General features: G+C 37.4%; 1 protein-coding gene across 3 annotated transcripts in view; it reads left to right on the top strand.

The window, feature by feature from the left end:
- The window catches only part of LOC148942075 (ADP-ribosylation factor-binding protein GGA1-like), a 96,308-nt gene that overhangs the window by 13,915 nt on the left and 67,693 nt on the right, over positions 1 to 14,700 (top strand). The window contains exon 1 of one of the 3 annotated variants that reach the window (XM_089103376.1): positions 8,719 to 8,782. The exons of the other annotated variants lie outside the window; for them this stretch is intronic. Within the exon in view, the coding sequence (XP_088959502.1) occupies positions 8,734 to 8,782 (49 nt within the window). The 5' untranslated portion in view covers positions 8,719 to 8,733. Of the gene's footprint in view, positions 1 to 8,718; positions 8,783 to 14,700 lie in introns of those variants that run through there. 3 annotated transcript variants of the gene reach the window in all.

Raw genomic sequence — 14,700 nt, 5'->3', positions numbered from 1 at the left:
TTAATCTTTTTATCTGGTACATTATACAAGTATAGGAGTTTCATTAAAGCTGAATCAACTGCTTGTTCATAATTTTTGAAACAAAAGAGTAAAAGGGTCTGATGGCTCAGACAATTCTCAATCATTAATCTAAGAGTGAAAACTTGGTTGACACATCCTCTCCCATTCCTAAAAATGTACTGTTCTTCTCTTGAGGCCTTTTCTACAGCACCCCTAAGTATAAAGAGTATATGGAATATACTTCCTACAGAAGCCAAGCTAATGCCTTTATAATTACCACACTCACTCTTATCATCTTTCTTATAAAGGGGTTTAATTAATATTTTCTTAAAATTGCTAGATACCTTTTACAAAAGTTTATTTACCCCAATATCAGCACCTGTTGCTGTATTGATGTTTAATCCTTTTACTTCAGTCTCTAACTCTTCCTTCACTTCTAAGTTGTAACAGACATTTTGTTCTTTTCTGTATAATTTCCTGTAACCTTACCATGGTTTAACATATTCTCAAAATGTTCTGTCCATCTCTCTTTTACAATTTTGTTATCACCGATTGAGCCCCTGTTCCCATTTTTGGCTGGGACAAGTCCAGATTGACTAGTGGAGGTCAGGGTTGACCTGGAATGTGATATTTTCTAAATGGTATATCCATTGGTTTTTCTGTAGTTCTGACTTCACCATAAAGTGCATATTTGTTATGACTACCTTTAAATTTTTTTCAGGTTTTTTTCCAAAAGGGAAAAATTTGATTTTATATTTTTCTTTTCTTTTTTAATTGTCCAAAACAACCCACACACACAGTGTTAGATTGGATGGCTCTATTATTTGCTCAGACACCATGCTAAACTTTTAGATTTGGAAGTCTTTTTTTTTAAGTATGTATAAAGGTGTAAAAAGTAAAAACAGGACTTGAGGTACATAAAATGACAATAAAAGCATTCAATGACACCCAATCCATTATATTCTGTACAAACTAAGATTGTAGTCAAAGACAAAACCTGTGCCTGCTCTTTCTGTGCCTCATTATCACTACTTTTAACAATTTTTGGTGACTGTCCATGCTTCTTTTTGTGATCTCTTATACTTTTGTTTCCTTGCTTGCTCTATTTCCTCTTTTTCTGGTGTGTTGGGGATGCATCTCCAATTGGGCGCTTTTCACCCCAAAAAAGTAAAAGTAGACACACAGGGGAAAGGTGAAAATGCTCCGGAGTGGCTATGCACCTTTGAAAGTTTTAAAACAAGAGAATCTAACCTTGAACTGATAGATTTTAGGAAGTAAAAGCACTTTAAATATCATGGAAAAAATTGACCAGAGCAGATGTGGCGAAATAGGAAGCATAGAATATTTTTCAAATTTGCCATTAACCAGGCTTACATTTTGTCTTGATTATAAAGTTTCAAAGTCAGCATATTTGGAAAAATGCTAATGTGGAGCATGTTATGAAGTTTAATGGCCCATATTTTTCTTGCTTTCCGTATGTTAAAAACGAGCATGGATTAATTAAAAAAATTATCTACTCAAAGTAGAGTAAAATTGACACTTAAAACAAGCAAAAGTTTTAAAGCTACTCAATAAATTATAGTTTTTTTCCAAGATATTGGAGGGGCAACTGCCCCTCCCCTTGCCCCACCCCCCTCTCATTGAAGCCACTGGTCCTGCACAAGCAATCTCAGGTCTGTTACTTTGAACTCATTATATATTCATGCATATAAATATATACTACAATGGGAGACAGACTATAATAGATAAGTTAGCTAAAAAGAGGTTTTTCATCCAACCAAAACAAACAAAGCATAGAAGAATTATCCATTATTCAGAGGCCAGTGCAATGCTATGTTATTCACTAAGCTAACGTTTCCTCAAAGGGCACCTTAAGGGTACTCTGCAGTGCTGTTTGCTGTCATGGTTCTGTTTAGGCAAACTTGTGGATGGTCCACCTTGACGCCACTATTGGGCAATGCAAGCGTGTTCTCCTTTTTGGGAGTAGAAACGGAGGGAGGAGCTTATGGTGGAGTAGAAACTCCAATATATCTAACAACACCAGAACAGCTCCAAACTTTTATACCCAACCTATCCTCGGCAGAGCATTCTGGAAAAAGTAACCTTTATATGCTACTACTACTAACAAGTCACCGCAGCACCAAGCCACCTGAGGCCAATGCAGCTACACGCGCTCCTCCTCTGTCCTAATCTATTCAAAGCCTTCCTTTTTACACCCTCCCAGAAATTTCTCATTTCCCTTAAATCTTTTTTTATGACATCCTCCCACCCCAACCATGGGCGACCTGCTTTCCATTTAGCCCTAGACAGCTGACTGAAAAGGACAATTTTTGGTAATCTGTCATCCTTCAGCTACAGAACGTGCCTCAGCCATCTCAACCTTTCTCTCATTATTGCCATAGAAACCGGAATTCATATTTTTCGTACAGCCTACTTCTTGAAATATGGTTAGTCAGCCAGGTACCCAAAACAATCCAAAACCAAAGGTATCATTTTAGTATTCCCACTCTCGTGAAGGAAAGACTATAAATTTCTGAAAACTACTCAAGTAAATTCTAAAATACTTATATCATTCCTTAATGTGTCACAATAAACTTTTCAGTAAACTTTCTTGTACCTTTCATTGCTTCCCAAGGGATCTTTTCTTGCACCATGGTTAGCACTTTATGTGTCCAAGGGAACAACCCTGGTTCCCATTATAATTTTAGCAGCCATTAGTAAAAAAAAAAAAAAAAAAAAAAAAAAAAAAAAATGCTAAACTATATAGTGCCCTAGCTCTGCCTCACGCGCTGTATGTTTAACCACTTTGGGATTTGCTGTCTAAAACTGAGCAGTTAAAGGTTCGATCAGAGTTTTGTCACTATCTGAAGTTTCTATTAAGATTCCTTCTGTATTACAGGAACAGTTTTATTTTGCAGAAATATTGTATTCCTAACCCTTTAGATGTAGTGGATTCAATAGAGTGCGATGCGTTTAAGAGAAGTTTAAACCGTTTACTTCATTTTCTGCCGTTTAACATTATTTATCATTGCTGTTTGGATCGATTTTGAATTATCTATTTTCCTTGTTTAGAAGTGGATTTTTATTTATATTTTTTTTTCTTTACTCCGCCCCTTTTTTGTATGTTTTAAGTGGGCAAAGATAAACTTATCTTATTACTAGTTGCCACAGCCCATTCTCAAGGGGTGGTGGCTGTAAGGCTATGTCTTCAACAAGCATTAACCCATTTGTACTGCTTTTTAGCAGTACATTAGAGTTTATATTCATACCTTCCAAAGGTGTCTGTGATTTCAACTTTATTTATTTGATTTGCAAATTTTTCATTTTTTGTAAATATTTTTCTGCTAGACATCCATTCTATAGCACCCAATCCATACGAATGTCATTTTTCAAGTACCAAGTCTTGGTGGAACCTTCTGTACACCTCATCAGCCTTCCTTCTGGTATCAAACTTTGCAGGCCAGTGCTAATTGATAGCGCAAGAGATTATGTACCAGTACCAGATGATAGGCCAGCCTGTTGTTTGGTGGTAACAGATTTGGGCCCCCATGCTGTTAGGTTGCATTGAACAGTGACATGACCAAGTTTTATCTATTGTTCCCTGTAACTCAAACACTGAGCAGGATAGTCAGTGGCTGGCTGGGACTGAAATTAGGAGTAGCAATCCGATATTCGTTGTTCAATATTACAAGGCCTACTATTCTCAGGTGCACCACATGAAGGTTGTCTTAACTACTCCTTAGCCTAATATGGGCTAGGGCCCGACCGATATATTGGCCAACTGATATTATCTGGCCAATATGAGGGTCAGTGTCATAAGCGGAAATCGAAAAAGAAATCCCCACTTGAGGAGTGGCACCTCTTAAGGAAATTGTAGCCTTGTAAACGACACAGCATTCGCACGGAATTCAGAATAATGGATAATTCTTTTGGGCTTGGTATGTTTTGAAGGGCGTTTGTAGGATGAAAAACGTCTTACTAACTGATTCATATAATGTTGGCTGCCTGCCCGTAATGGCACAATATCTGTAGGCACGAATATATAATGAGTTAGAGGTAATAAGCTTGAGATTGCCTGTGCAGAATTTTAACTCTTGTTGATAGAAGAGCATCACCAAGTGCTGAAAACCATTTTGTGACCAAGATGGCCCAGGATTGCACAAAGCCTCTATTCACGGAGGTCCCAGGGACTTCTTGCTGTCCGGTTCTAAGCCGGCTTAAGCACATCGGTGTAGACTTGAGAAGATATGTAATCCCTCTCCTGCACTGGCATCCGGGATCATTGCTTTTCCAGAGGCGAAAATAATTTCAATGATTTAAAGAGCATGAAAATTGGAACTTGGAATGTTACGACGTTAAAATGATTTTCGTATCGACATTCTGACTGACGAATTCAGACGATTCGAACTGGATTTATTAGGAGTTTAAGAAACTCATGTCCCAGGGGTAGGAAGTATGAAATTAGGTGATATAGAATTTGTTTACTCAGGCAGGAAGGATGGGGTACATAGACAGGGAGTAGGGCTCATGATGAATAAGGAAGTTGCTAAACCTTGTTTAGGCTGGGAAGTATTAATCATAGAATACTAATTACTTATTTTATGACTAAAAAGTTCAGGGTATCAGTTATAGTAGAATATGGCCCTGTAGAACCGACTGACGGAGATACTAGTGACTCGGATGAATTTTATTTACAGTTACATGAGCAAATAGACAGGGTCCCAGGTAAAAATATGATGTTATTACTGGGAGATTTTAACGCCCAGGTCGGTAGAAACAGGGATAGATGGTATCCTAGCCTAGGTAAATTTGGTGTAGGAAAAGAAAACAGTAATGGATACGGACTTTTGCAATTTTGTAGGTATAAAAATCTAGCTATAACCAATACGGTGTTTGGTCATAAAATGGCTCATAAGTTAACTTGGTGTTCACGTGATGGTAAGACAGCAAACCTTATTGATTATGTTATAGTAAACCGAAGACTGGCAGGATCAATACAAAATACTAGGGTATATAGGAGTGCCGTTATTGATGTTAAAAGTAAAAATCACCGTCTAGTAGAGTCAAGGGTTAATTTAAAGCTGAAATATCGGAAGGGTAACTACCTCCCAGGAAGTTATGATGTTGGTAGACTCAAGGATCAGAATTTGAGAGAAACTCTCCAGGAACCAAATTTGATAATGTGGAAGATGGTTGGAATAATTTTAGAAAAATAATTTGTGAAGTTGCTGAAGGTGTCTTAGGGAAGAAAGCTAGAACTGCAGCTAAGAATATTAGTGAAAAAGCTTTATGTATAATAGAAGGGAGAAAGGACTTGTACAAAAATTATCTTAGTGAGAGATCATACGAAAACAATAGGGATACAAAAAAAATGGAGGAAATATTAAAATATGCACTACGGAAATGTGAAGGGGAGGTCATGGATAAATCTGCCGAGGATCTGGAAGATACAGATAGGCGGCATAATAGTAAAATATTGTACTGGCTTGTTAACAAATTGAGAGGGAGTAGTCAATCCAGACTTGGCCCAGTTAAACATAGGAATGGAGCCGCAATTAGCGATAAGGAAAAAACTAAAGAGAGATGGGCCGAACGTTTTGGGAATTTGCTAACCGAGATAGAGTTGCAGGAAAAGATACAGAGGAAAATGAAAAAGTTTGTGATACCTTGGATGTGAAGGAAGATAACCTGCCATTTACCCGTGGCCCAGCCATTTAAACATTTGCCTCTCAATTACTTGGACTATCTGTCTTGACTTTTCTCTGCAACCTATGCAATCTACTGCAAAATACTTGACAACTTCAATTCAGGATTAAAAATCAAAAAAGGATTAAAAATCAAAAAATCAAAATCAAAATTAATCAAAAGGATTAAAAAATAATAAGGCTCCAGGTGCTGATAGGGTGGTAAATGAGTTTCTTAAATATGTTGGCTTTGAGGTTAGAAATAAGTTACTGAGGTTATGAATATGATTTTTGAAAAAGGGGAAGTACCTAACGATTTTAGGAAAACCTCAATTAAGCCACTTTAATCGAGGCATTCGAGGTAATTATCGAGGCATTAGTCTGGTCTCTATAGGTAGTAAATTACTTAGTAATATGATACTTCTTAGACTGAGAGATGCCGTAGAGAAAGTTTTAAGAGAAGAACAGTGCGGTCTTAGAAAAGGTAGAGGATGTGTCGACCAAATTTTTACTCTTAGGCTAATAATTGAGAAGTGCCTGATTTTTCAAGCACCTTTGGTCCTCAGTTTTATAGATTATGAGCAAGCTTTCGATTCTGTTGATAGAAGAGATTTAGTAAAGGTTTTATCCTTGTATGGTATACCAGACAAATAAATTAAAGTGATTAGTGCTATGTACGAGAATAACACTGCTGTGGTTAAGGTAGGAAATGAGGATAGCAGCTGGTTGTGTATTAAATCAGGAGTTAAGCAGGGTTGTGTTCTATCCCCCTTTATATGGATCAGTTTGATGGACTTTGTCTTAAGGAACACATGAACGGCAATGGGTGACAACGGAATCAAATGAGGAGGAAAAAGTCTCCTGGACTTAGATTATACTGATGATTTAAGCATTCTAGATGAAAGTGTGAGCAAAATGAATGATGTTTTAGAGGTTTTGCGTGTTCAGGGTGCTAGAATAGGTTTGAAAATTAATGTTGAGAAGACTAAGTCACTAAGGCTAGGAATAAGTGAAGATGAAAAGGTGACGTTGGGTAATGAAAAGATTGATCAGGTGGGCAGCTTCACTTACCTTGGTAGTATTATTAGTAAAGATAGTGGGAGCAGTGAAGATGTTAAAAGTAGAATAGCCAAGGCTCAGGGTGTTTTTTTACAGTTAAAAACAGTTTGGAAGAACAGGAAGATAAGTCTGCAAACCAAGATTAGAATATTAGAAGCTACAGTGATGACAGTGGTCAAATATGGCTCTGAAGCATGGACCCTCCGAAAAGCGGATGAAGATTTGCTAGATGTTTTCCTGAGAAATTGCTTAAGGATTGTTCTGGGTACCGGCTGACTGACCGTATTTCAAACAATAGGCTGTACGAAAAATGTGGTTCAATATCGCTCTCTAGGGCTATAATAAAAGAAAGGTTGAGATGGCTAGGGCACGTTGTGCGGATGAAGGACGACAGGTTTTCGAAGATTGATCTTTTCGGCCAACCGTCTAGGGCTAAACGGAAAACAGGTCATCCTCGTTTGGGGTGGGAGGACGTCATAAAGAAAGATTTAAAGGAAATGGGAACTTCGTGGGTGGGTGTAAAAAGGGAGGCTTTGAATAGATTGGGATGGAAGAGGAGCGTGCGTAGCTGCGTTGGCCTCTGGCGGCTTGGTGCTGCAGTGAGTTGTTAGTAGTAGTGTATATATATATATATATATATATATATATATATATATATATATATATATATATATATATATATATATATATATATATATATATGTGTGTGTGTGTATATATATATATATGTATATATAACACCAGATTTTCTCAGGTATTCAGTCACTGGGGGTGAAGAAACTAGCTAAGAACTGTACATGGTGGAGAGAGCAGCAGAGATGAATCAACGTATATTTGTTGTCAATATCTGTCAATACACACCTGGTGCAGCAATGTTCTAAATGTATGGTGACTTCAAGAATGTACATCTTCTACTAAAACAACTAAAAAAAATACAATAAACCATACGGTTTCTGTTTAATGAATGTTCACTTGCCAAGTTGAAAGGTCCAACATTCAATCGGTTAAAAACATGATATCCAGTCAGGGGCGCAGCGAAGGGGGAGAGGGAGTTTGTAAAGTGTGACGGAGGTTCCACGGTGTCGCCGCCCTTTGCCAACACCTTGGGAAATTTACCTAGATACCTAGGCAATTTACCTTATGTATCCGCATTTGTCGGCATACTGGACGATTTTGTCGACACATTCTTTAAATCCCTCCTCCAAACTTAAAACTCTAGCTGCACCACCGTGTCAAGTGTGCCTGGCATTGATTCGTTAGTAAGAGACCATATGATATGAAGATAGAGTGAAGTTTTCACATTAGTATGTGAATGATTAAAATTCAAAGTCCCGCTATTGAAATTTGAATAACCAATTTAATAAACATCTTACACTTCTTTCAGTCAGATTTTCACGTATTTGTGTTTATGTAACTAAACCGGCTTCTTTTGTTAATATTTTTCTTATTTGTCACTTCCGCAAATATCTGCCATTTCTTTTGTGTGCTCAGAAGCTGCTGATCAGAAAAAGTGAAGAAAAGCAAATAATCCTTGTATATGGTTAAAGTTTTGGAATCCAAAGTGAATTATTGAGGCTGTTCTTTGGTGTGTAATAGACCAGGGACAAACGCATGAGTATGAATATTGGCAGAGAATGGGTGTTCAAACTTAAGGTAAGGTTTTTCTTTGGAGGGGAATTTGTCGACAAATTCGATCGGTGCGATACCGATATCTGACCCCAAAAATCCATATGGGTCGGGCCCTAGTATGGACCTTAATTTGCAATTGTAGGCCTATAATTAAGAGAAATCTCCAGGACCAGCAGATACAAATTGGTTTGGGATAAAGGAAGAATCATCTTCTTTAAGTTTAAATAATCACTTAAAACAGATGTGGGACAAAAAGTATATGGGTGTCTAAATTTGAACTAAGTAGTACTGAAATTAAGATGCTAATTGATTCTAGGACATGTTTGCTCCTTAGGATGATGAATTATTTGAAAGAAAAAGGATGGCCCCAAATGCAGATGCAGAGTACTCTTGCCCCAGATGTAACGTAGGTATTGATGATGTTGCCCTTATTCTCGCCGAGTGCCAGCAACTTTCCCTTTTAAGGGGAAAGTATTTTGAGGGGGGTAACTTGGAGTTCCCAGGGATCCTGCAGACGACTGTAGAAAGGACAATCAGGCAGTTATGTAAATATGTAAATGAAGTGTTGACATCAATGAGTGAAACTTGATATTTATGTTATTTTTCTTATGGAGTGTATTTAAGAATACTGTGCTGTATGGCCTTTTTTTTTTTTTTTTTTTTTGTTTGGCTTATAATAAACTTACAAACTGCTTTTGTTCAATGAAACTTTACATCATTTTAGTCCTGCTGTTGTCTTAAAAATACCTTGTTTGTTTCCCACCATGCAAGTAGTATCATCTACAGAAGCTGGTGACTTTGTTCTCAAACATGGTGCTAAAAGCTTTCCTTCTAACTTGTCTTCTATTGTATTTAAACAGCAGGTCTATATATAAATTTTAAACATCCAGTTGTTAGAGCCTTTTTCAGGGTGCACAGTTTCAGCAATATATGGTACTTCCATATATTGTATCCATATCCAAATATGGTACTTCCTGATTACACTCAACACTTCTTTGGTCTTGAACTTATAAACATCTTACTTACAATAGCCCATTTTTAAGGTCATTAACAACCACAAAATTCTCTTATCACCAAATCTTAAACTTTAACAAGTCTATGCTTAACAAGACAAGAATTAGTTACTCATGCTCCAGAGGAATGAGTGTTAAATAGCCACGCAAGCTTGGCCACCTCCATCCGATTCACCTCTCCCAACTACCTTGTGCAATCTTCAATAGCCAAATGCAAGTCCTCCTGACCATATGGGTGCTCAACTTCAAAAGTGACGAACTTCAAAAGTATTTTTTACTGTAAAAAAAAAAAAAAACTTACAACGCTGTTTCGACTTGTAAAGGGCAGTTTAAGCCTACTGTCTGAGAATATACCAATTAACTACATGCTCAACCCCAAAACAGTCAGCCAGGCTTGTTCGGACCAAAGCAAATACAACCTATATCTGCTTGGTGGAGAAAGGGTCCCATGAAAAAATTGTGGTCTATAAATATAATTATATGGCTTAAAACAAAAGTTATTATCTGACAAACTCTTTACTAGTAGGGAATCTTACGTGCAAATACGGTACTCCCCCCCTTTATTTACCTTGAACCTAATCCCGCCTGTGCAGGCTTTCCTGGATTGAGTAATTGTTCTGTTAGTAGAAATTGTTAAAGGTATTCAAAAAGTTTGTGGAATACTTTATTGTGTGTTATAATGCTCACCTGTCATAGCTTATTTTTTATAATTAATTAAAAAAAGCTTTTTCCACAACATAAGTTTTTCAAATAAAAGTAAAGAACTCTATAAAACCAAAAAAGAGCAAAATTAAAATTAAATAATCTACCAATCGTGAAACTACCACAAATAAGGATCAATGAATAAATGAAACCCAAAACGAAAAGAAATTACAATAAATAGCCGAGTGAAACTCAAAACGAGCAGAAATTAACATAAGTTGGGCTCAAAACCCATATGCCTTCCCAAGGCCAGAAAATAATTTGCACTTTACTGAAAAAAATATAAATTTTTTTACGTTTATAACTTTAGTAAATCAAATAATATTAACATTTTGATTACTAAATATCTGTGTATGTATATTAAACGACAATGCACATTCATTTGTATTTTTTTGAGTAAAGTGCAAATTATGTTCTGGCCTTGGGAAGGCAAAGGGGTTTTGAGCGCAACTTATGTTAATTTCTGCTCGTTTTGAGTTTGACTCGGTTATTTATTGTAATTTCTTTTCGTTTTTGGTTTAATTTATTTATAGATGCGGATTTGTGGTAGTTACACGCTTGGTAGATTATTTGATTTTATTATTGCCCATTTTTTGTTTAATGGAGTTCTTTACTTTTCTTTAAAAAACTTATTTTGTGGAAAAGTTTTTTTAATTAATTTCTATTCGTTTTATATTGACATAGTCTTTTCAGGGAAAAAGAAAATAATACTTTCAATCTTTTTGTTTTTTTAAAGCTTTATAGTTTGGCCTGCTATTTGTATGGTGGAAAAAAATTTTCAGCAATTTTTAACAACATACATTCTTTTAAAAATCTGGGCATAAATAGTAGTGTTTAATTTAGTTTCATATCTTCTCTAGTTGACCTGAAATGGAAAACTTGATACTATTCGCAAAAAAATTCAGTTTACTTTCTTTGATAGCTTGGATACACTTACGCTATTTTGATTTGGTTAAATTTTAAGAGCAGAAGTAGCCCTGAAAGTTTGAACATAATACCCTCATTCGTTCTTGGGATACTGCTGAGATGCCTTATTGGGAGTTAGCATTAACACAGTGCATTTTGATTTAATCTTAGGCAACATTTAGTTTTTAAAAATAAGGGACAAATGGGGGGTGGGTGGGCGTGGGAGGGGTATTAGTTGCCCTCCAATCACTTTTGACTATTAAAAATGGCATAAGCCCTTTCTATTTTCAATTGAATGAGCCCTTTTCGAAGTTCCTACTACAACTCCTTCGATACGAAGTGCCCTGGTCTAAACAACAACAACGAAAAATAACATATCATACCCACATCGTTCTTTACTATAAAAATTTCAAGCCTTCCAATCACTTTTGACTATTAAAAAGGGTACTAGGCCTTTCGATTTCCAATCGAATGAGCCCTTTTTGAGTTTCTACGACATCGCTTTCTATAAACTCCTTATATGCCACCCTTACCCTAAGGACTGCTAGGGTGGTTGTCATCCTTTAAGACCTAATTTCCAGAACATTCAACTACGTTAAACAAAATGGCTATGTCAAAATTTTGATTGAATGTGTTTGAGGAAATAGTGGGCGTGAGAGGGGCGTTTGTCGCTCATTACTTTCAACTATTAAAAAAGGCACTAGCCCTTTCAATTTGCAATCAAATGAGCCCTTTTGAAGTTTTTACGACAACTTTATCTATATAAACCTAATATGCCCCCAGGGCATAACTTACAACCATTGCACAGTGGGCTCTGAGGAGGTTATCATCCTCAAAGACCTAATTTCCAGACCTTTGAACCACGTTGAACAAAATGGTTATCTTAAAATTTTGATTTGATGTGTTTGAGGAAATGTCGGACGTGAGAGGAGGGTTAGTTGCCCTTCCAACAGTTTCAGCTATTAGAAAGGGCACTAGCCCTTTCAATTTCCAATTGAGTTAGCCCTTTTTGAAGTTTTTACAACATCGATTGCTATAAAAACCTTATGTGCCCCCAGAGCATAACTTACAACCCTTGCCCTGAGGGCTCTGAGGAGGTTATCATCCTAAAAGACCTAATTTCCAGAACTTTGAACTACGTTGAACAAAATGGATATCTCAAAATTTCGATTGGATGTGTTTGGGAAAATGGTTGGCGTGAGAGGGGGACTAGTTGCCCTTCAATCACTTTCGACTATTAAAAAGGGCACCAGCCCTTTTAATTTCCAGTTGAATGAGCCCTTTTTGAAGTTTCTACAACATCGCTTTCTATGAAAACCTTATATGCCCCAGGGGCATAACTTACAACCCTTGCCCTGAGGGCTGTGGGGGGAGGGATGGTCATCCTTAAAGACCTAATTTCCAAAAATTTCAACTACGTTTAATAATACGGCTATCTAAAAATTTTGGTAGTATGTGTTTGGGGAAAAGGTGGGCGTGAGAGGGGGGTTAGTTGCCCTCAAATCCTTTTCGACTATTAAAAAGGGCACTAGTCCTTTGAATTTTAATCGAATGTGCCCTTTTTCAAGTTTCTACGACAGAGATTTCAACAAAAACCTTATATGTCCCCAGGGTATTACTTATAACACTTGCCCTGAAGACTGCGGGGGGAGTGTCCTTCTCAAAGGTATAATTTCCTGAACTTCAAACTGCGCGGAACAAAATGGCTATCATCAAATTTTGATTGGATGTGTTTGGGGGAAGGGTAGCCTTGGAAGGGGTGTTAGTTGCCTTCCAATCACTTTCGATTATTAAAAAGGGAACTAGCCATTTCAATTCCCGATCGAATGAGCCTTTTTTGAAGTTTCTACGACAAAGTGTTCTATAAAAACCTTGTTGGCCCTTAGGCGATACTTGAAACCCCGGACCCGGAGGGCTGTGGGGGGGGGGGGGTGTACTCCTCAAATATCTAAATTTAAAAACATTCAACTAAATTTAACAAAATGGCTATCTTAAAATTTTGATTGGATGTGTTTGGGGAAAAGGTGGGCGTGACAGGGGGGTTAGTTGCCCTCCAATCCCTTTCGACTATTAAAAGGGCCCCTAGCCATTTCAGTTTCCATTCAAATGGGCCTTTATTTAAGTCTCGGCGACCACATTTTCTACTAGAGCCTTATTTCCCCCCAGACATAACTTTCAACCCTTGCCCTGAGGGCTGTGGGGGAGTGTCCTCCTCAAAAACATAATTTCTATCTGGAACAAAAACTACCCTGAACAAAATGGCTATCTCAAAACTTTAATTGGATGTGTTTCAGGAAATAATGGGCGTGGAAGGGGTGTTAGTTGCTTTCCAATCACTTTCGACTATTAAAAAGGGCACAAGCCGCTCCAATTTCCAATTGAATGAGCCCTTTTCGAAGTTTCTATGACAACTTCGTCGATATAATTCACTAACCTCGTCGGTAACAAAAAAGATTAACGGTGGTTTTAACACTGAATGTATGGATGTGAGCCTACTGTGCTACGCCGACGACATATTACTGGTGAGCACATCGCTTTGTAACCTTCAAGCCAATATCGATCTCCTAAGTCGAGGTTATACTAATATTGGTCTGGTTATTAACCCTGCTAAAACAGAATTTCTTGTATTTGAACCCCCGCGTGCGCCGTCTGAAGTTGCCCGTCGTGAGGCTACCCGTGTTACCGTTGCAGGGCAAGTAGTACTTCCAAGCCGCAAGTTGAAGTACCTAGGTATCACATATGGAAGCGACCTCAGACGCTCGCGTGCTCTTTTTGTTGACCAAGTTCTGTCGGGTTTTCGGTCTGGGTATGCTAAACTTGCAGCTCTGAAGTTTAAATTTAATAAGCATATCCTTGCTAGGCTGTATCGTGCCGTCGCTCTTCCCTTTGCTCACTACATCTCACCCGTTTGGCATTGGCTATCGAATTCGGATATGTTGCGAATCCGTTCAGGCTTTTGCAAATATTTAAAGTTTCTGCTTGGTCTGCCACTTTACCTCCGTAACACTGGTCTGCTAGAAAAGTATCATATACCTGATCCTGTTGAGTTCATGCCGAATTTTGAAAAACAAGCTCTCGTGAAACATAGGGCACTATTATTTGATTTCCCAGCGACTTTTTTGCTTGATAGTTGAAGTGTGATTTGTTTGTATTTAGTAGATTATTATGTTCGGTTGATTTGTTTTCGTCTTTATTTTCTCTTTTCTTTTGTTTTGCTCCGCTTCTTCATGCTTCTTTTTTATAAGCGGGTTTGTAATAAATTATTATTATTATTATTATATGAAGTGCCCTGGTCCAAAGGAAAAAAATAAATAAATTCCACATTGTGCCAACATCGTTCTTATATGCCCCCAGGGTATAAGTTAAAACCCTTGCCCTCAGGGTTGGGCGGGAGTGTCCTCCTCAAAAACTTATTTTTTATCTGGAAATCAACTACGCTGAATAAATTGGCTATCTCAAAATTTTGATTGGATGTGTTAGGGGAAATGGTGGGCGTGAAGGGGTGTTAGTTGCCTTCCAATCACTTTTGACTATTAAAAAGGGCACAAGCCACTCCAATTTCCAATCGAATGAGCCCTTTTCGAAGTTTCTAGGCAGCGCGATTGCGCTGCCTATGATTATTTGTTTTTTATATGTTGCTGACATATAGTATTAAATTGTTCAAACATCATTCTGCTCTAAATTTGTTGTTTAGGTGCCTCATAAAA

The sequence above is a fragment of the Artemia sp. Qi Xiang Cuo genome, chromosome 17 (assembly GCF_049724085.1).
Source record: "Artemia sp. Qi Xiang Cuo chromosome 17, ASM4972408v1, whole genome shotgun sequence".
Taxonomy (NCBI): domain Eukaryota; kingdom Metazoa; phylum Arthropoda; class Branchiopoda; order Anostraca; family Artemiidae; genus Artemia; species Artemia sp. Qi Xiang Cuo.
The sequence above is the reverse complement of the archived record's forward strand: the minus strand, read 5'-3'. Positions and strand labels throughout refer to the sequence as shown.